A 22,928-nucleotide genomic window follows, 5' to 3' on the forward strand; every position below is an offset into this window, starting at 1 on the left:
ATCCATTGTAGACGATATAAGTTATTTAAAGGAGCTAATTCGCCCATATTTGGGACCTAGAAATTGAAACAAATGGGTCGCAACGCATATAATAATAGTAATATGAATGTATATACACTGATTTACATTCAATCGTTTCCTTTTTTCCCTTAATTCAAAATTAGTTACATTCGGAGAAATACGCGAGAAGTCTGAATTGAATGACAATCTCTAGCGTCTGGTTATTCCAGTGTACAACGATAGTATCTATTGCGCATATTGGTGGAAGTGGACATTAAACGCCAGGACCGACCGATCCAGATGATAATAAGCCGTCCCCGTTTGATATAACTTATGATATGGCTAGATGATACTGCGTTCTGAGTTAAAGACTTGGCTTTTTTAAGAGCTTTTGATAATATAAGAGATGATATGTGTATGCCTTTTATATTGATGTTGATAACTGAATTATGCTTATATTTTATTTCGCATTAAAGGATAGTGCACCATCAGATGAAAGAAGAACAAGTTATACGTCATTAGAAATAACTATTTCCGATAGTGATGATCAAGGACCAATGTTTGTCTACGATACCTGTCTGACGTCATCAGGTGTTTGTAACAATCCTAGATATACAACTTCCATCGAATCTGGAATAGTGGTAAGTAATTTATCACAATGGTATGTATATGATCCAAAACATTATTAACTTTTTGCGTTCTAGAAATCACAAACCAGTGCTTAGCTAAAAATCGCCAAATATAAATCTTCCAAATCATCGAGTATCTGAATGAATGGAGCTTTTTTGATATTAATCCACAACTTGTATGTAAATATATATAAGACCATGTTGGAAGTTTTTTTCTAAGTTTACTTTTTAAAATATTTTGTTGTAGTCTGGTACATTATCAGTATTCCCGGTACCTGCCAATAAACAGAATACTAATGTAAATATTATAGCTAGAGACCAGGATAGTTTGAATCATCCTATATTATTTACTGTAGATCAGAGTAAGTATTGTATTAAAGTTCCGATGCGCCATTTGCATTTTCACTAAAATATAAATTTTCTCTAAATACACGCTAATTATGTACTTTGATTGATTATTTAAAGCGAGAATTTCAAATTTTCTAAGAAAGTCAAAACATAATTATTTCTATGTCTTTTGCTCAATAGGTTATCAAATCACTATTATACGATCATGGGCATTATTTCCCACCCTTAAAAATCTATGACACAGGAAATAACAACACAATTATCTCCCCTGTTTTGCTATTGACAACATGGGGCAGCCATTTTCCAACGTTGGAATTTGAAGTTAAAAATGATATTTTTGCCAATTTCTCAGCTGGCAATAGCGAATTATAGAATTAATATGATTATTCTTTAACAAGGTAGGACTGTTTATGGATACCATCTATTTTAAGGCTCTATTTTAATACATTTTAAAAATATAACTTGAAAATTTGCAATTGCAACTTTAACATTTATTTAAGAAAACAAAATCAAAATCCCAACCCTAAATAATCCCCCCCCCCCCCCCTTGGATTCAATCGGATTTAAACTAGGCCGATCATGTTTCTAGGCTACCGAAAAAAGATGGTGGCGTCTTGTTACGAGGAGCTGCATAGATCAGTGAAATTTTAAATAAACTTAACTTTGTAAATACTAAAGGGAACTGAACAATTTTGAACTAATGTTTCGATTAGAGATTCAATATTTCACAATATTGTAGTTTGCAGACGTGATTCCTATAAATGGCGCATCGGGACTTCAAGTTACCTATTTTAGGCTTGAATTTTTAGGTGTTTTACTTTAACTGGATTCTTACACTTTATATCCATTTCTTTTAATCCATAGTTTCTTCATTGAAAACTAATAATAGCAGCATTATAAAGAAACTTCAAAATGGTAAAGAAACTCTCCGGAGATATTACTGCTTAGTTATTAATAGTCTACAAACTACTATCTATAGGCTAGAAGAATATCAGATAATAGGCCTATATGACAGCATTTCGAGATTCCTTTTCCGTTTATTGTTAATTATTGTTTCTGGGTACAGCTAATTTTATGTTCCATATCTTTAATTCTGTATAAACTCGTTTCGATTACAGGCATTCCAGATGGTTATGTTGATTACTTTACGGTAGAAACCAGTGGTCCAACAGATGATGCAGAATATACCGCCCGTATTAGCCAAGTTAAAATAGTCAAAAGATCAGATGTTCGAAAACTAAAATTATTTATCAAAGTAAGTCTTTAGTATCGATGGGTGGTTCCTTAACCCTTCGGCCGTTATCACTCGGAGTCCCTGCTGCCCACTCAGTTACAAAGCCCTTACCTCCAATGAAAACCTGTTAATATGTCCAAACATTGGGAACAATTATGTCTACTGTTTGTCTATTATTACTACATTATTTTTCTTTTAAAAATTTTAATCCCCGACTGCCCACCCCGTACAAAATTTTACTTGTATTATTGTGTTTACAATACAATGTCGGGCTGAAACTGAAGTGGAATTTTCGAAAAATCAGATAACATGTCGGACTACTTCCATTGTCTATGAAAGAACCTGGGGTCTTTTGGGAGTCTATGTATTATGTTATCTTATGAATATATTCAATAGGCTACCGAGATATCTGCACAAAGTCGATCAGCAAGAGCAGAAGTGGATGTAACAGTTGAACAAACCAATCTGAACCCACCATCTGTATCTACAGCTTCCGGTAGTCTCCATGGTTACATCCGAGAGAATGATCCGATAGGAACGTTTGTGTCCAGTGGTGAAGATGATACTTTTAATGTATTAAAAATTGTAGCAACAGATCCAGATGTGGTATGTTATTATATTAAACAAATTTTTCAGTGGCCTATGTTGCAAAACACAGAACTCCTAAATCCAAAATTCTCTTTTAAAAAAAGCTCGAACAATATCTATAGAATGTTTAGTCAGAACATTATATTATACATGCTAATAACATGCAAAATAAATTTACGAGAATAAAGCGGAAAGGTACCATTGCGAACGCACGTGTGTTATAGACAGGCTTTTCCAGGAATATTCGTCTCTTATTTAACCCGACAACTGAATGTTGGTATATCTTTTAAAAACATTTAATGAGCTTTAGATGTTGCTTCAGACCAGAATAAGATAGTTTTATTCAATAAATATGGCAATTCCCCTTTAATTAAGCGGTTTGTTTTTAGATTTCGCCGCAAATATTATTTTCATATTCTTTATCGTCTATTCCAGTCGCCAAATGATCCTCCACAAGTTTATGAATATAGCTTGGAACCATCTAGTGTATTTAAGATTGATAATCAGGGACGTATACAGACTATAGCTAGATTAGATTATGAAGCTGTTCCAACATACAGACTGGCTGTAAGTTAATGATTTCATTTTCATTATCTCTGAATACTAGTTAAATTACAAGAAAAGTGTATTAGGACTTAATAGTATAGTTCTAGTACTGTGCTCGTGACTTAAGTTGTCCAGAGTTTCGAGAAGGTCTCGCGAGCACGGGAAGGATGGTACAGGTCCTATGGATAGGGTATCGCTGCTAAATGCCCTTTTTGATAATTACATCGTCTTTCCCTTTTTTAATATTATTTTATAGGTAACTGTAACTGAAGCTGATACTGAAGAACGCCGACAAGCTACAGTAACATTGACTGTTGATGTAAAAGATGTTAATGATAATGCTCCCACGTTCCGTGAAAAATCTGTTCAATTTAATATCACAGAGGGTGATTATTCAACGGGACCTAGAACCCTTGGAACGGTAAGTAATGATTATTTACATGTAAATGATGATATTATCTGAGAGTAAGATGGGATTTTTTTTATAATTCCCCCGGCCTTGGGTTATTCCACATATCAACCCTAGGTTAGGGTAATATTTATCTCGTAAATGGTGATATTATCTGAGAGTAAGATGGGTTTTTTTTTATAATGCCGCCATTTGGAAAATATGTAAACTGTACAGAGTTCAAAAGATAGTTTTTCACTCTTAGCATAATCTTTTAATGGTATTCACGAACTGATCAATTAATGGAGATCCCTAATAATGGACCAATGTTAATAGTTAGGTTGGGTTTTTTTTTAGTAGCGCATGAAAGCGGCGACAATAATGTTTTAGGCCGCGTTTGTTAGGAACAAATCCGTATCTTCTGTGTATTTTCTTTCATGTATAATTTGAAATCCAAACGCCGGTGGTATATGTACATACGCGTATTATGTTAATCCATTTGGTGTTTATAAATATTGTAGGTGGTTGCATCTGACGCAGATTCTGGTGAAGGTGGTGAAGTAACCTATTCTATATTAGATGTGAGGCCTGATGAAGGAGATTTGTTTGAAATAGATAGTAACACTGGGGTGATCAAGGCTACTGGTGCTCTTACACCTGATACTGTATATAATGTCAGAGTACAGGCGGTAGACAATGGTAATCCACCGAGAAGGTACGTTTAAATAAGTATCGTAGAACCGATTATAAGTCTGATAGAACCGTTTAGATAATTTTCATATAACCGTTTAAATAAATCTCACTGAATCGTTTAGACCAGTCCCATAGATACGTTTACATAAGTTTCATAGATACGTTTACATAAGTCTCATAGATACGTTTACATAAGTCTCATAGATACGTTTACATAAGTCTCATTGTACCGATTAAATATGTCTGATAGAACTGAAAATATGGTATATGTGTTAACTGACCAAGTGTCGTCATATCTGAACTGCTTCGTTGGTATCCGGATCTTCTATTTTTAATGGCATGGCAATTCTAATTAGATTAGTCCGAACAAGAGATTAATAACGCCACGCATGAACAATCGACACTTAGAGTGAATATTGCAATGTATTTGTTTTTTAATTCAGTTCAGTTATGGTTGTACAGATAATTTCTGAAGCTAAACCAAATCGTCAACCAAGCTTTTCCCAATCTCATTATAAAATAGCTGTTCGAGAAAATCAAAAAGTCAATTCCCAGTTATTGGAATTATCAGTAAGTATTTGGTGTTTGTAAGTTATTCAGATAATTTAAAAACCACCAGGACGAAATGTGATACCTATAGAATTTGAAATATATTATATAAAATAAAACGTAAAATTATAGTATCTCAAATTACCAATTGTCTTGTAAAAGAGACCATTATCTAAACAGCCTTATTAGAATTATACCAACATTTCGTTCTTTTCATTTTCGGTTGTTTAGTCAAAAGACATATCCTTATCGAGTACGTTCGGTATATTGCAGACTGTGATTGGTCGACAGATCAACCTACCACTCAATGGGAATAATAGTATTCCTAGAACGCGACTTTCGGTCTACAGTATCACCTTAGTAGTAGTGGTATCTTTTCTCAAGAGGGTGCGAGCTTGTGGTGGGTCTGTAATTGAGTCAAGTGGCGTGGTTTGTACAGCCTCGTTGTTTTTCTCAGGGTCCATCGGTTTCCTCACACTTCTAAAAGACCCCTACGCAGAAGCGATTTATTGAAATAAATTTGAACCATATGTTAGTCCTGAAATGTGTCTTTAAATGTCAATGGTAAAAGAATATACGGATAGAAAATAGTTTTAGTTAGATTGACATCTAAAATGTCATTTATAACAAAGTGATCTCTTTGTGTTTTTCAGGCATCTGACCCAGATGGAGATGCTCTGACCTATTCAATAACTCGTGGCAATTTAGGACAAACATTCGCCATCGACGAAAATTTGTAAGTGCTCTTTTCTTTTATCGATGTAATACTTTTCTGTGTAATTTATGTGAATTTCTTTTTTCGTGGATGGGTCTAATGTACGTCGTCTGTTCATAAATCTGTATTGAATTTCAGTGGCATTGTATCAATAGCTAAGGAATTAGATTATGAATCCGTTAAAAGTTACTTGTTAACTATCACATCAACAGATCCTAAAGGACTGGTAAGTTTTACAAATATTTCAAATATTATAATGGGCTGATAATGTATTTTTAATTGTCTTTATGTATTTGTAGGTATATTAAAATCTCGACAAACATGAATTTATAACTGAATGAAATAAATTGTTGGGGTTTTTTCATGGCACCTAATTTAAGCACCAAGTCGGGCTATCTGAATTAATAACCAAAAAGGATAATATTTTTTATTTTAGGAAGCCTCAGCTGATATTAAAGTAGATATAATAGATAGTAATGATAACGCACCTGTATTCTCTAGTTCTATATATGAAGTTGGTGTTATAGAGGGAGATTATTCTGGAGCACCCAAAGTAGTAGTACAGGTAGGCATAATAAATTATCAAAAATCAGAAATCTGATATTATTAAGACCAGACCATTCTATTTGTTTTTATTCTTCTTCTCAAGGGAGTCGCGGTGGTCGAGTAGTGGGGCACTGGCCTCTCGGCTAGAATCTCCCGGGATTTTTCAAGCCAGCTTCTCGTTTATGGCTGATTTGGAAAATGTGCCTAGTCGTTCGGGCGACACGAAAACCGAGGCCCACTTGTGCACACCTTGGCAATGCATGCACGCAATAGAACCTTTGGAAGATGAAATTAGCGACAAAATAGTCCTTTTACTTTTATTATAAATCTTTAAATTCAGGTAATGGCACAGGATGATGACAGTGATGAGAATAGCCAAATAGACTATTCTATAATAAAGATGAACCCCGATGAAGCTGGTAAAGTATCAGTTGATCCTAATAATGGTGAACTAGAGATAGTAGGACAGATTGTTGGTGGTGTCACCTATACTCTTACTGTTGAAGCTTCTGATGCCGGTAATCCCCCAAAGAGGTAGGCTAACTAGTGCATCATATATGTGACAAAAATGGTCGAATCGTGAGACGACACAGCTCTATTGATCAGCAAAATCTATATTTGGTGCCAAATCCCACAATTTTTCATATATCTGATAAGCACGCTAAAGGGAAGGATAGGTAGTAACTGCGGTAGTACTGGTCTTGGGTTACAATCGTAATACTATTTTCTTCAGATTTCGGCTTTATAAACGTATCTATATTAAAGGGAAGGATAGGTAATAACTGCGGTAGTACTGGTCTTGTGTTACAATCGTATTCTCTTCAGATTTTAGATTTCAGCTTTATAAACTTATCTATATTAATTTTGTGTCGGGAGAGGGGTTTTACATAGGCTAATGCCATTCAGACATCCTGAATAAAATATTGTTTATATAAAAAGAAAAAAAAATGTGTAGTTGGAGAAATTTAATGAAATCCCTTTATTGTAGGCAAAATGTAAAAATAGAATTTGCTGTAGTGCAATCTGGTGTACTTTATACATATACTATCGGTTTAACCAGATGGGCCCGATGTTGGCTGGGGAAGTTCTTGATTTTTTAGACTGGTCAGTGGTGGACGACTCGGGCCTGGCAAGGAAAACGTCGTCGTAAGAGATGGTCGTAGCTTCGCTGCCAAACCAAATTTCCCTCTCTGCACACTGCATTGGAGTGATATAATCGGGTGCGCGTGTTCTTGTTAATCTATAGCGATATTGACTTCTTATTAAATGCTGGAGGGTTAACAATTGTATCATTATATACTTGTATATTTCAGATCTACAGCTAAAGTGATTATATCTGTTATACCTGTAACAGTAGCTAACAATCCACCAGTTATACCACAGTCAGAATATAAAGTATCCGTCAGTGAAGGTACAGCAGTAGCTAGTGAAATAGTTAAAATATCTGTAAGTACAAGTCACCTTATCATTTGTTTTCGAAGTTTCGGATTCATTATCATTGGTCAGATTTCTCCCAATGCCTTTATTAACAATTTATTTTTTTTCTTGGTGTTTACCATACTTGAACAGTTGATCTTTTTTATAAGGACTAATGCTTAGATCATATAATAATCGAAATAAATCTCCTTAATTAACAGGCTATGGATCCAGATGGTGATGACCTTACTTATAGAATAATTAACCAGAATCCAGCAACATCTACATTTAAAATCAACCAAGAGTATGTAGATTTTTTAAGCGACATTTAATAATTCAGGACTGTCGATAGCCTCCGTAGCTTGAAGACTAGGAGGTTCTGGGTGACCGAGACTAGAATATCGATTTTATTCCAATATTTTTGAAGTGCGGCAATGATGGTTCATTTAGTGATGATGGCTCACCCACGCGCTCTACCTCGGTGTTGGCTGTGCTAGTTACTCGAGATTGTCCAACCAGGTTTCCCCTTGTCAGTGGTTCAGGACGGTAGCACAGTTGTTCTGGGGAAAAACATCTGCTACTGTACCCTGTATAGCGTATCCCCACCTTCATCGACCTGATTGGTGCAAGATATAAGCAGTTAAACACCATTTCACTTATTTTAAAAGCCTTTTTATGAAATCGGTACCGCCAGTGTTCAGGAATACAGTAAAGCACTTTCTTTAGCTTGTCTCCGTGAAGATGTTCTTGATTAGGAAATACTTGTGTTCTACCATATAATTGAATGAATTTGTCTGTTACAGTGGTGTTATAACCAACGTTGTAATGTTAGATAGAGAAATGGTTGATGAATATACTTTATTAGTAGAGGTAGAAGACTCCAAAGAGTTAGTAAGTATATTAGAGGTATATTTATTTATACCTTGGACGGGCTATGAAAATTGGTCAACTCCTTCAGGGAAATAACAACTCCTACTTCTGGATTAACTTTTCCGTCATCATAATATACCAAACATATGCCAAAAACGCCGAATATTACCACAATGCTATATTCATTCGCGCACTTACAATAACGATAGCGAGTAAATTTGGCCAGTATGATTTCCTCGGAACTGACATTTCTCTAATAAAATACCTGAGCCACAGAAGTTCGGCATAATGAGTTCTATTATTTAAGAGTATGTTTGTTTGTAAAGTTGCTCTATATTGCTTTTATTCCCATCACGGTTTTTTGTTTCGTTTTGTCAGTTGTCATTTAAAATTGATGTATCGTATATTGTTATTTTTAGACATCCGAGACAAGTGTTGTTGTTACTGTAACAGATATGAATGATAATAAACCACAATTCAGCCACAAAGAATATGTGTTTTCTGTAGTAGAAGGACAGAAAGTTAAATACGTTGTAGCAGTAAGTACTTTAATAGTTCAAAATGGTTCCATTCGACATGTCACAAGACAGTTCGTTCAACACCACTAGTAAAATACATGTATGCTGTTTAACGTCTCGTAAACACGATTTGGGACTAACATCCGGTTATTTTTCCTGTGCATAGTCGTGTGCAATACTATAAGTAATTGCGCCCATGGGTTCTTTTACGTGCACTCAAGCGTTCAACCGGGTGACACTCGGTGTATAGTTATACCCTACGCCGACATTATGGACAGGTTTTCAAACTGCCCACTGGAAATTCCATTGTGGACGTCAGACTGAAAAGGGTGCAACCATGTTTTCCAAAATACTGCCTAAAACGGAATAATCCCATTAGGACACGTGTTTCGGCGTCGTCATGCTTTTTTGATGCCGAGATCCTTTGATATGCGTACATTTTTACAGATGAGTTTTAATTATCTATAGCTTTTTCTATTGATTAAATTTTTCAGGCTTTTGATAGTGATGAGCCATCCAGTAGTAATTCATTGATAACATACAGTTTCTTGGAACCAGTTGATAAGTGGGTATAATTAATTCGGTGCAGTATTTAAAGTGGCCGTCCCAAATAAAACTGACTATATCTTCTCGAAAGCTCTAAATCGACCGGATACTGTTCAAACGATGCAAATGTTCACGTTTCACTTGGGAATTGACACAAGGGGCCACTGTTTGGATAACCATTTCTGTAGTCGGATAGTCGTGTCTATCTAGTCATGTATTGCAAAACATCAAATACCTTATAGGGGTTACTTAACCTCCTTATGCAGTTTTTTTTTTAGACCATTTCCAAAATTGCCGAGCTACTGAATTTTAAACTGAATCAGAGGTTTCTCCGTTAAACTGAATTAATTGTGTCCTTGGATTTTTTTTTCCAGTTTTGTGATTAATCAAAATGGTGAAATATCATCAAAGACAGAGTTAGATCGTGAAGAACAGCAGGAATATGAGCTAGTTGTTGTGGCATCAGATAATGGTTTACCTGTGTTAACGTCAACAGCTATTGTTAAAATAAAAGTAGCTGATGTAGCAGATAGTGTCCCTGTGTTTAATCCGTCCATTTATGAAGTGTTTATTCCCGAAGGTAAAGCTGATTATCATGTTGTGACTGTGTCGGTAAGTATAATATACAAATCATTTCACATAATACCCTTTATTACTACGAAACGATACAAGTTTTGCTGCGCACGTCGATATTATGTGCGGAATAATATTTCTTGGTAGATTTTTCTGTAAAATATCATACACAGGCGATTGACAAAACACATGGGGCTTAACCAGAAATGTGCGTGACTATTGCAATTGAAATACGTCACTGCTTTTGGTATTTTATTTTGCACCACAAAACGAAGCGAGCTACAGGTACATGGTATAATTCGATAAAGGGACATAACTACAGTAAGATACACGAGGATGAACACCACCAATTATTTCCACTGTATCGGTTCCCGATGTAGTTCTATTTACAGACTTTATCTCTTTTTACAGCCTTTATCTCTTTTTACCCTTTCTTTCCTTTTGCAAATAATTATAGTTCACGCAGATATGTAGTTGGACAGTTACATGTTTATTATTATGCTACTTCAAATTTGTGTATCACAAAATTTCAATGGTCAACCGCATCCAATCTTTGTAGCAAGTTGAAAGTCGGTTTGTTTTGCTAGTTTTAATTTCATTTTCGATTGTCTGTGTCGACGGACAACACACATACTCGATTATATCTGAACATTGGCTTTATCTACGGATTTAAAATTTTGAACGAAGAATGGTCGTCATCCCAGAAAAGAAAACAACACAATCATGAAGTCCAGAATTTTATTTTTGACACACATCTAATTATACTTGATTTATATTTACGTATATATATTTTTTACCAGGCATCAGATGCTGATGATACAAAGAATGTCGTGTATGTATTTGGAGATGGTGACACTTCAGATTTCACTTTAGATTCTATAACCGGTGAAATCAGAACACGGAAAGCTCTTAACATGGCTTCTAAACCATTCTATTACTTCATTGTGACCACCACAGACGGCAAAGATGTGTCGTCTGCAACCGTCTCAGTAACAGTCGAGGTCAGTTTACGTTAATACAGCTTTCGACTATTAGTAAAAGAAATGGATAAACAAACATACGAAATTAATTGTTAAGACGTCCTACTTGTTTGCTCCTTTTGGGCTAATGAAGACAGGCAAACACATGTGTACACGTGACCTCGGATTTTCGTCCCAATCCCAGTGACTAGACGTTGTTCATTGCCAGGCCCTCCGTTCTACAACACATACAAGAGCAACCACGCCAGAAAATCCCGAGGAACTTTGTCAGCCAGGTTGCGAGCCAACGCCGTGGAACTGATCGGTTCCATTTTAAACCTTTAACCACGTTAGTTTAAAAGTACAACTTTTTGGATTACTTAGTTAATATAAAACCAAGCAACTATTGCCCTGTTTAAAAGTCTGTTACTCTCTAACTTCGAAACCAAATATCGTTGGTTAGCTTGGTTGTTATGATTACTACCGTAAATGGTTTAATTTTCCAGATACAAATGGCTCGAGGCTTGTTATATTTCATAACATTAGAAAGTAACACTATAAATTAAAGGGGGGGGGGATGCCGAATGGTTAGCACGTTCGCGCTGCGCTGTATCATAGGGTCTGTTATTGAGTCAACTGGCGGGGTTTCGATTCCCCGGTTGTACGTGACAAGGAGTAGGGTAGCCTGTTCAACCTCGTGGGTTTTCTCCGGGTCCTCCGGTTTCCTCCCACTGCTAAAAACCCCTACGCGCAAGCGAATTATTGAAATAAAATTGAACCATGTGTTAGTCCCGAAATGACCTAGTTTGTGTAGATTGGACGTTAAACCCCATCTCTCTCTCTCTCTCTCTAAATTAAAGAACTGTAAACGAATTCGGATTTTAAAATTTTAAATGTCTTACAAAATTGTGTTAGATATCGAAAGTTATAAGCAGCTACAAACAAATCTAAACCATTCGCCGTATTTTTCTTCCAGGCAGAAGAGCTTATTGCTGAAAAGGAGCATGTAGTTAGTGCACCTATATTACCCGTTGATAGTCAACCAAATCGTACCGAGGTAGTGATCATACCTAAAGACCTCGGTGGAGATAAACCACCAAATTTCAAGTACCCAACTTGTGTTGGCGCCTGTAAAAAACCTGAATATTCTAGCAGTGTTCAGTCTGGAGCTAGTGTAAGTAAATACATCCTTTCTGTTCTTGTTACTGTCTTGAAAGCGACCAAATGAGACAATCTTTTATTTTAAATTATATAAATTCTATAAAACAACACATTTCTATTGATAACAATCACTTGTCGAAACATGGTGTGTATAGAATATTGTGATTGTTATATTATGTTCAATCGCTAGATACCATTCAAATATTATATGAAAATTATATTATGGTGGGTTTAATCATTACCCGAACATCCTCCGAACTATATCATTGAGGGGTTAATGTCTTGAAAACACAATACTTTGGTCATTTTGAGACAGCCCTATGCGGGGTTTATGGTTACATGTACTTGGCAAGTTATGAGAATTTTGAGCAGGCACCGACGTTTCCGCCTATTATTATTCGACCTCCAAGTGTGCAGCTGCCAAGCATTCTATTACATGCACGCCAATGTATACATGTTACCCTCGGTTTTTCGTTCCATACCGGATACCTCGCAAGGGCCATTCCTCACAAAGGAATGCTGGGCTTGTAAAATCACTACGGATCTATTCGGCTCAAGCCGGGATTCGAACCCTATACATTTTAGTCGAGAGCCCAGTGGCCTGGCAGCTTGACTACCCAGCTCCGATAAGCCGGTTGAGGAAAGGTTATACATACTTATTGTAACATCTGTTCAATGTTCAAAATTGAGGGTATGCAGTTCCAGTTTAAATACATGGTTCAGCCGTCATGGCACAGTTCTTGACACATGCGTGCCATCTAATGCATTTGTGGTTTATTTTTTCCAGTTATTTAGATTGCGACTGTTCCCCATGCCATCAGATAATCCAACATTAACTGTTCCATTACAAGCTAGAGATGCCAATACACCATTTAATGAATTAGAATTTACAGTTGTTAGAAGTAAGTGAAGCGATTGATATATTCTGACAAGACATCCATTTGTCATTTGCTTTGTGATACCTGTTCGTGTATAAAACTTCTACAGGAATCCCTAGCCCTTTATATTACTGAATTCTTACATGTTGATTAGTTTTCTGCCTTTTGAGGGAATAATGGATTCGTTCGTCCTCAATAAAGTCGATAACAGAAGAATTTAAAATCACGATTACGGCTCGCGTGTATTTCTGATGGATGAGATTTTTTCACACATGCATATTTTGTTAAATATTTGTTGAAATTATACGGGAATCAGGGTTTTTCGGGTTGAACCGGGATTTAAACTTCAAGCAAGTAACTTATTTTCTTTGTATTTTTCTTCAGCTGTTCCACCTGGATTGAATAATCATTTCACCATAGAACGAGAAGGTCCTGATAATACAGGATTTTATAGAGCTGTTATTAAACTTATTAAACCTTTATGGGTTGACAAAACACCCAAAGTTCAACTTATCGTACAGGTAGGTCATACTGGTAGAATTGTTGCTAGGTACAGCTTATTAATTCTCTAACATTATTTGATATTTGAATAAATATACCCTATCCCTGAAATAATCCACATGAACACATCTTTATGAAGAGGATATCATCGAAAAATAAATTTTAAAAACCCGATCAGTGTGTAAATTGAAAAAAGAAAAGAAAGAGGTGTCTAGGAAATTCATGGAGAAAATGGTGTCATTTTATCATATACTTTTATTTTAAAATTGAAAATTTCAGTGCTATCGAAAAATTGCTAATGCTGGAACTAATTTCAACAAAGTTGGGGTATGTTTTTCAAATAAAATAGTATATCGTATTGTAATATCGTCTGTATGTATATTAAGGGGGAATTGTCGATCCTGGGTCAATCTGCTTTGGAAACATCGACATTTATATCTGATTAACCGTGGGATGTAAAACATTAACAATGCGTCAAATAATAATCGACAATTCTTCTTTGGGCTTTTTTGTTTACATTTTAGATATTGTAACGCATAGTTAAATGTTTCTGTCTTGCATTGCATTGTTTTTGAGGGCATGACCTTTGCATATATTGTATACCAATCACTTTACTAGATCACTTTAGTGATATCATTGTAAATGTCAATAAAGTTTAGATAGACCTATGGTCTATTATATATTTATGTTAAATGGTGCCTTGGAATGTATTAGGGCCAAACAAATAACACATATATTTTCATTATTAGGACTTGGTATCTCCTAATTATGACTTATTATCTCCAAATTAGGACTTATTATCTCCAAATTAGGACTTATTATTAGGGCCAAATTTCTTTTTTAATTTCTCATCAAGTACTAATTATGAGATACTGAGTCTTAAATAGGAGCTACTAAGTCCTAATCAGGAAATAGCTAATTCCTAACATGGGGATTCTTGAAGTAAAAACTACGTGAACTATCTTTTGCAATACACATATTTAGCAACACACCTCACACATCGTGGCCTGTATTATATTATGACACACACATCTTAAACAATACGCATATATATCATAATGCACACACCTCTCCCACGCTGTACCCTTTGCACACTGGACACGCCTCTCTCACACAGCACCCCTCTCTCACACTACACATATCCCTGCACACTGCTTACCTCTCTCACACCCCTTTCACGCTGCACACGCACACAGCACCTCTCTCCCACACTGCACACACCTTTCATCCATATCTGCTCAGAACAGATTAGGGACATGGGATGCAGTACTGTTTAGGAGTTACCAGGTCTGAATTTTGTGTTTATTAATTGGCCCTAAAACGCTTCGTATCAAATTCCTATGCGTATTATAGTTAATTTCGAATCCGGCAAATAAAGCTATTTTACACAATCTGATTAAAATACGGAGCCTATTTCGTTTCGTTTTTTGTAGTTTCAAATTTCGTTTTACTTGTCTTCACAACACTAGGATCTGGAAAAGTTGTTATATAACAGGCGGTCTAGCTGATGTGAGAAATTAGCCAATGAAATGATCCGTTACGACGAGTTCTTGGCGCGCTCTGCACGGAACTATGAGTAAACGCCTAGAAACGTCAACGCTGATTGATTAATCAATGTCTGACATCACAGGTCAAAGGTCGCTCGTATGACCCTGACGCGACCTCCCAGTACAACTGGTCAGATCTTCATGTAGTGTAGGCCATCGAAAGTATAAAAAACGAAACGAAATATAGATCTGTATTTAAATCAGATTGCTACGTTACATGATCTATCATTGAAATCTTAAAGAAACAAAACCACTTCAATTTAGCTCAAAATGAAGTATTGAATTTTCGTTTAGTTTACTAATTTCGGTTTCATTTTTGGCGTAAAGTGTTGAATTTTGTTTACTAATTTCAGTTTCTTTTTTGGTGTAAAGAGTTGACACAGGAACACAATCAATTATTATCTCAATATATATAGGGGCTTGATAAAATCATCCCAATTAAAGATGGCCCAAATTTAATGAAATTTGGAGAAGACATTTTAATCGGAACAGTTTCTTGCCTTGGTTTATATACACTCTGTTATATTCGTTGATTTCAGGCCACAGAAGTATCAAGCAACGCCCTGTATGCTGAAGCTACCATATACATTGACGTAGAAAGACATTATATATTAGAAAGTGTTCCATTGAAAGGAAGAAAAAGTTCGGCGAATACAATTTCTCAATTAAATATCTTTTCCTTGCTTCTTTTAACTGTTTTGACTTTGTTATTTGTGTAATGTGTGTCAGTAATGATTTTTTTAAACTATATATAAATATTGGTTTCCGCATTAACATACGATATATATTTCATCCTTGATCTCATATTAGAACTGTGCGTGTCTTTCTTCTATTGTCAAATTTACTTATTATTGTCTAAATAATAAATCATGGCTTATCAAATTATATAATCCTTTATGAATGAGTCTATATTGTATATAGTTAGGATATAACGTGTGTTAAAAGGGGAGAAACGAAAAGTGAAACTATAGACTATCTGATATTAATTAATAGGGTTAATTATGATATTAATGTAGACGACCATCCCTTGTATTGTTAAAGTAATTTCTATATTTTGCGAATTCAACTAGTTCTTTTTAAGGTTTATTCATGCGTGACCGTTGAGTTGGCGGGGTTTTTTTCCTCAAAAATCACAAAAATGGGAATGCAACTACAATGCATCCCTCTTTTGTTATTGATTAAATTCATGTCTATATTTTGAATCTAAAGATTTTTAACTCAAGTAGCACGTGGATATTAATTGAAATGATCCACAAGAAGGTGAACCATTGTCTTTCTAAACGCCTTACGTACATAATATGTGTACTTTATCTTGTTCCTATACATTTTTTCATTGTCTTTTATATATAAAGTACGTATATTTTGTGTTTTATTATGTTCGTGTTCTTAGCTGAAGAATATTATTTAACTTATTTTAATTTCTATTATTAAAAACGGATGTAATATTTTCCTGTTATGTAAAGTATATTTTTAAAAGTATATGAGCGTGGTAGGTTATTATGTAATATTAAAATGTATAGATAAACAGCAAAGTTTATAATTTTTGTTATGGTGTTAATGCAAAACATATTGATGGAAATGGAAATCTTTAATTTGGGACTTTAGTAGTGTATGTCATTAACTATTGCAATATTTATGGAAATAAAATACTGTACTTAAATACAATTGCTTTTTTTAAGCCGTTTCGTCTAGTGTTGGGGGTAGGGGTCGAATATAGTTTAACGCGTGAGCTTTAGATCATACGATCTGCAATTGATTCAATATCGTGGCAAGGACGTTTATGGGTCAACGTTTTTAATCTACGATCCTGTTACATAAGAAAAAATATAATATTAATACTATAAAAGTTTATAAAAGACTTGAGATATCAGATGCTAGGAAGTAGCCCCTAAAACTGTCCCTTCATGATATCCCTGCTCCATCTCCATGATAATAATAATAATGTATATTTATAGTGCACCCAATAATACATCCATTTACGCAAGCTCAAAGTGTGACTTTTTAAGATCTCTATAGTCAATTAAAACCAGCGGCTGCCAGGCAGGATACGCCCACATTTTGAAAGAGATGGATCCATAGAGAACAAGCTAAAAACAAAAACAATTTTTTTATACGCCCCCATTTTCATGTGGTCATATATTGTCGTCGCCCCTGTCCGTCCGTCCACAATTATTTGTAGACACTCTAGAGGTCACAATTTTTACCCGGTTCCTCCTTTCGATATTGGCATGTATCGGACTGTAACTTCATGGATTATGGCCCCTGATTGTACTAAAAATCACGTTTTTAGCTTGTGAGCACTGCAGAGGTCACAATTTTTATCCGATTTTTATCCGGGGCCATAATCCAGAAAGTTATTGTCTGAAATACATAAATATCAAAAGGGCCTGAGATTTTTGGAATATAAAGATATGTTTTAAGTTTTATCAAAATCGGATAAAAATTGTGACCTCTAGCGGGTCCATAATCTTTGTATTACATACTTATACACGATTTGCGTGCAAAGAGTGGCCATTTTGTTAGACAGTTTCATTTCGATTTTTCTGAAATTGGAATTCAACCTTCATTATCGTGGAATGGTGACATATCTAAACGGTTTTTAAAATCGAGAAAAAATGTGACCTCTAGAGAATCCACAAGCTAAAAATACGATTTTTTGACTAATCAGGGGCCCTAATCCAGGAAGTTACGTTTGGAAATGTGTGATTATCAAAAGGAACCAAGATCTTTATGATAAAAACAAATATTTAAATTTTGAACCAATTCGGATAAAAACTGTGGCCTCTAGAGGGTCCACAACCTTGATATACCATATTTTTACACTATTTGTGTACAAGGGGCGGCCATTATTTCCGTCAGTTTTAGTCAGATTTTCACGAAATTTGAACTCAACCATCATTCGAGTGTAACTGTGATATATTCACACTTTTTTTTTTTTAAAAATCGGATAAAAATTGTGACCTCTATAGGGACCACAAGTTCAAAACGCGATTTTTCGTACAATCAAGGGCCATAATTCAGGAAATTACAATTCGATATGCTCGAATATCGAAAGGAACCAAGATCTTTGGCTTATAAACATGCATTTCAAGTTTCATCAAAGTCGGATCAGAATTGTGACCTCTAGGAGGTCGGCAAACTTGATATACCAGATGTTAACACTACATTTATTTGCTTACAAGGGGCGGCCAAATTGTCCGACAGTTTTGGTCCGATTTTTACGAAATTTGAACTCAACCATCATTTGGGTGATATAACCATTTAGAAATAATGTTATAAATGCTTCAAAATCTACCCGGCCTCCATAATCAAGGCAGATAACTCTTGGTGAAAATAAGAGTTATGTCCCTTGGTAGCCGTAAAACTGTAACGTACTCCCCTGAAACGAAATTCAATTATCGCAGTCGGTAAACATCGTTTATTTCCTTGCTGTGAAGTAACGGATACACTCGATGAGACGATTGAATTTGACATGTGTGCGCATGCGCAAACGCTTAGTTGTTTTAATAATATACCCACGCTTTCAAAAGTTTATAATGCTACAGTGGAAACTAAAATACACGTTTAACTGGATATGAAAAGATCGACTTTTGACATGAAATTATGAAATTCTGCTGTGTATCTTTGATTTTCGACATCATACAAAATTACTTCGTTCTTCCTAAAAGGTCTGGACTTGCAACCATTTTTTTTTTACCTGCCAATTGTTTTTTATTTTCATTATTAGCCCTCATGCGAATCATTTCTTTTTTAGTCTTCCGAAGTCGATTTTTTAACTGGGCGATTGCGCTTTTATGACACTTTGACAATCGCCGCAAATAGACCAATGCTCCGTAGTTGTCGGAAATTTATTAACAATGATAGTATAAGCCTATTTGTGATTTTTGTCATGGGTAGTTTGGTTATAGTGCTACATTTTGATCACTTCAGAAAATCTCACGGACGGTGCAGTCAGGCAGCTAACTCTGCATGTTTATGTAAGGACAAATAATTGACCATTGAACCACTCTAACTAAAGCGTTTTTTTTTTAAATCGGATAAAAATTGTGACCTCTAGAGAGACCACAAGCTAAGCGTGATTTTTCGTACCATCGGCATCAGGGACTATAATTCAGGAAGGTACGATCCGATATGCACGAATATCGAAAGGAACCAAAATCTTTGGGATATAAACATGCATTCCAAGTTTCATCTAATTCGGATGAAAATTGTGACCTCTACAGGGTCCACAACCTTGATATACCATATTTTTACACTACATGTATTTGCGAACAAGGGGCGGCCATTTTGTCCGGCAGTTTTGGTCCGAATTTCAAGAAATTCGAACTCAACCATCATTTTGGTGTAACGGTGTTATACTAAAACGTTTTTTTAAATTGGATAAAAATTGTGATCTCTATAGGGACCACAAGCTAAAAGCGGGATTTTTCGTCAGGAGCTTGTGAGTCCTGTACATGTATTTTGAATTTTTACAAATTCTACTACCCTGGTAATTCTTTTCACACGTAGCACTTACAACCGGTCAGTTAGACCATTATTAGACTAGAGATTGATTAAAAACACCACGCTTTAATGATATACATAAAGCATATATCTACAGTAAAGACACCAAAATATATAAAAAAAACAAGTTTATTTACAGTGGTAACCACAAAAGATTACCTTCAGAATTATAATTTCCATGTGCATTAATTTTAATATTAAAAATACATTATGCAAGGTCTTTCTTTAGGCCTGAAATGTTATCTAAATTATTAATTAGACATTAATTAACTTATGCAGGCCATAATCAACTCCCCATGTCTTTGTTAGCCTGTGATATATATTTACTGGATTCGAATCCGATCTGCTGCTCAACACTCATTCATGATTAAATCAAGAAATGGATAATTGTGACTAAGTATTTTATCGTACCGACTTTAGTAATGACTTTAGTAATGATGATCGAGGCTAGGCCCAAAATCCTTGGTTCCGAGTGGATCAATTTGACTGAAATTTTTTAGCAAATTCCCTTTACATTATCTAGTTTTTAACTATTATGGTGAGAACTGCCAGCTCTTTATCTAATCTCCCATAAAGTATCTTTAATTGACTGATGGCCTATTAAACACTATTTATGAGTGATATTCATTGTAATTTGAAACTGTTTATTTTTTTTATTTTTTTTTATTGATAATTTAACTTTTAAAATAAATACAAGATTGATACACACAAAGGGTAACAATCATTTATAATAACAAGGTAATATTTACATATCACAAAAAATATATGTAGCAACATGGCAGAATATAATCCAACAATATACAGGTGAAATAAAGTGATAAACGTTTTCCTACACAATCAGCTACATGTAATTCATTAAATAGTTTTGTGTGCTTGGATTTGCTTAATTAGATCATGTATTTTAAGTAGGATAGAAATGCAGTGTTTTTTTTAAAACATTTATGAAGCAACTGGTTTGTTGCCACTTAAATTAAATATTTCACAAAATCATATAGCAAGAATTTTTATCTTTGCTTTTTTCTGGTTTTTTTACCAGGTTGACTAGCAGATGCAGAGGCACCAAGAAAAACTTGACCATCTTGTAATTCCTCTTTAGAGATTTCGGTACTATTAGCTAATTTTTCTTGAGCTTCAAAATAGAACATGACATCACGTAGCTGATCTTGTAGATCCTTTATTTCCTCATCTTTTACAGTGCTGATTTTCTTTACTTCCGATTCTAATGCAGCAACTCGATCTTGCCATTGCTTTTGGTTTTCCCTTAAACATGAGTTCATTTGCTTCTCATCTTGTAATTCGGTCAATGCTTTAGTTAAACGATTATGTAAGTTTGAGCACTTCCGCTCAAGAGCTTGTTTCTCTTTGTAAACTTCTGAAAAGGCAAAACCCTTTGTTTCTAGTTCTTCCATCTGAGTTTTCCACCGTTTTGTTAATTCTTCTACCTGTTCTTGGTACTGTTTTGTTGCTTCAACCATCTGATCTTCAAAATACAATCTCTGGGAATCTAATTGTGTTGTTAGCAAATTAGTGTATTCAAGTGTCAACGTGTCAAGCTTCTCATCTTGAACAATATTTCCCCCCTCATCAACTTCTACCAATTTTCCATCAGATTTATTTTGAACCAATCTATGAACATAATTATCACCAGCATAGTCCCACACTTGATTATTTCCTAGTTGCATGGCATATGTGTGATTCGTCTCTTGAAAATGTCTGTAAGCGTGCAAGCCAACATAACGACCACAGCCAACATGTCCACAAATAAGACAAATCCATAAGCTTTCATGAGAAGAGCATTTCATACAACGATTATCTACTGTTTCTTCTGGGGTTTGTATATATCGACAAACTGGACAACTGGTATCTCCCCACTTTTGTAAACATGACCTGTGGAATGCATGGTTACACAGCACTGTTAAAATACCATCAACAGATTCTTCCATTCTTTCTAAACAGACTGGACAATTTGGTAATTCCGTAACTCCAGGGATTGGTTGTGATCCTCCCTCAGACTCCTTCATGACCTCAACTTGAGCAACATAGACCAAATGACAAATATCTGGCTCAATGGAATTGAATGGACGATTGTTAAAATAAGAGTAAAATTCATCACAACTCCCTTGATTACTAAATTTCATTAACACCATATATTGATTAGGTTTTTTATCTCGAATGATTTGCATGTGTTCTATAGATACACTCATTGGTGCTGTAAAATTTAACAGATCGTGGATGGTGTACGATGCTGGTACTGCAAGAATACAGATCATTTCACTTCTAGTAACATCTTCATCTAATGATGTTGGGTGATTTTCCTTATATATGTGCAGTATTCCTTTCGTTAATTCAACACTTGGATTTCCATAATAGAACTTTAAAGGTGTTGTAATTGTTGGACTATGACTTTTTGGTCTTGTATTATGAAATATTCCAGGCTTTGAACTGATCTCTTTACTGATGGAGTCTTCTCTTGAATGGTCTTTACTAGAAGTGGCACTTGTTTGGTTCACGTAGTCGTTACTATTTATATTCCTGCCATCCTCAGATTTTTCTAACGTCGATTCCATGTTTATTCTATCATCCATATCGATAGCTGGTTGGGGGATGTCTTTTAATTTTACATCTTCTTTTGGAATAAATAATTCAAGAGTTATTTCATCAAATTTCCTCTCGCCGTGCTGTTCAGAACTTTTGAGTTTATTTATTGGTTTCGCCGCCACCACAGACGCATATGATGATTTGATTCTCTCCTTTGATCGAAGATCAAAATGTGGGGCACTATAACTTTTAATAAACCTTGGAAAGTTACTGTCATTGGCTATTTCCAGCCTCAATAAGACCAGAGAGACATGCATTTGTCAGCCATTGAAGATCGTCTCTTTAACGGATTGACTACGAGAATTCAAATGGGACCGAATAGTAAGTTTCTAAATATAGACATGTTGTAATTACGAAACATGACATGATGCAAATACAAAATGAACGAAAATAGAATAATTATATCATTATAAGTATCAAACTGCGCATTTTGTTTTATGACCATTGTCATCATGGTGTAAAGCATTGTCGCTTATTTTCAAGAATATGTAGGTAAATGAACCGTATACAGTTGGAACTCATGAAGAATTGCACTTTACCGCAAAGCACAATTCATGGCGTATGCCCATCTTCAATATCCCTGTTGCTGCATAAAAATAGGACGTCTAGTTTCATTTCATGT

The 22,928-nt window shown here is 35.1% G+C and overlaps 2 protein-coding genes across 3 annotated transcripts in view; one reads left to right on the forward strand and one right to left on the reverse strand.

Annotated features, from left to right (window-relative positions):
• LOC126810822 (protocadherin Fat 4) overlaps window positions 1-16,870 on the forward strand; it is a 40,553-nt gene extending 23,683 nt beyond the window's left edge. Inside the window, exons 23-46 of one of the 2 annotated variants that reach the window (XM_050536109.2) lie at window positions 477-641; window positions 877-991; window positions 2,096-2,232; window positions 2,608-2,817; window positions 3,235-3,366; window positions 3,602-3,766; window positions 4,255-4,448; window positions 4,870-4,996; window positions 5,629-5,711; window positions 5,829-5,916; window positions 6,127-6,255; window positions 6,577-6,770; window positions 7,550-7,682; window positions 7,874-7,956; window positions 8,456-8,543; window positions 8,942-9,061; window positions 9,535-9,605; window positions 9,961-10,198; window positions 10,960-11,160; window positions 12,095-12,292; window positions 13,067-13,181; window positions 13,542-13,678; window positions 13,938-13,985; window positions 15,745-16,870. In XM_050536109.2, the coding sequence (XP_050392066.1) occupies window positions 477-641; window positions 877-991; window positions 2,096-2,232; window positions 2,608-2,817; window positions 3,235-3,366; window positions 3,602-3,766; window positions 4,255-4,448; window positions 4,870-4,996; window positions 5,629-5,711; window positions 5,829-5,916; window positions 6,127-6,255; window positions 6,577-6,770; window positions 7,550-7,682; window positions 7,874-7,956; window positions 8,456-8,543; window positions 8,942-9,061; window positions 9,535-9,605; window positions 9,961-10,198; window positions 10,960-11,160; window positions 12,095-12,292; window positions 13,067-13,181; window positions 13,542-13,678; window positions 13,938-13,985; window positions 15,745-15,924 (3,351 nt within the window). In that variant the 3' untranslated portion in view covers window positions 15,925-16,870. The remainder of the gene's footprint in view (window positions 1-476; window positions 642-876; window positions 992-2,095; window positions 2,233-2,607; window positions 2,818-3,234; window positions 3,367-3,601; window positions 3,767-4,254; window positions 4,449-4,869; window positions 4,997-5,628; window positions 5,712-5,828; window positions 5,917-6,126; window positions 6,256-6,576; window positions 6,771-7,549; window positions 7,683-7,873; window positions 7,957-8,455; window positions 8,544-8,941; window positions 9,062-9,534; window positions 9,606-9,960; window positions 10,199-10,959; window positions 11,161-12,094; window positions 12,293-13,066; window positions 13,182-13,541; window positions 13,679-13,937; window positions 13,986-15,744) is intronic. The other variant, XM_050536110.2, reaches the window with a different exon arrangement.
• Window positions 16,871-19,821: 2,951 nt separating this feature from the next.
• On the reverse strand, window positions 19,822-22,580 carry LOC126810827 (BRCA1-associated protein). The gene has a single exon (XM_050536123.1). It carries the CDS (start codon window positions 22,561-22,563, stop codon window positions 20,713-20,715), a length of 1,851 nt encoding a protein of 616 aa, XP_050392080.1. The 5' UTR covers window positions 22,564-22,580; the 3' UTR covers window positions 19,822-20,712.
• Between the last annotated feature and the right edge of the window lie 348 nt (window positions 22,581-22,928).

This window comes from Patella vulgata, chromosome 2 (genome assembly GCF_932274485.2).
Source record: "Patella vulgata chromosome 2, xgPatVulg1.2, whole genome shotgun sequence".
NCBI classification, from domain to species: domain Eukaryota; kingdom Metazoa; phylum Mollusca; class Gastropoda; family Patellidae; genus Patella; species Patella vulgata.

Coding starts and splice junctions, on each gene's coding strand:
- LOC126810827 (XM_050536123.1), bottom strand. CDS start 22,563: ATGCATGTCTCTCTGGTCTTATTGAGGCTGGAAATAGCCAATGACAGT.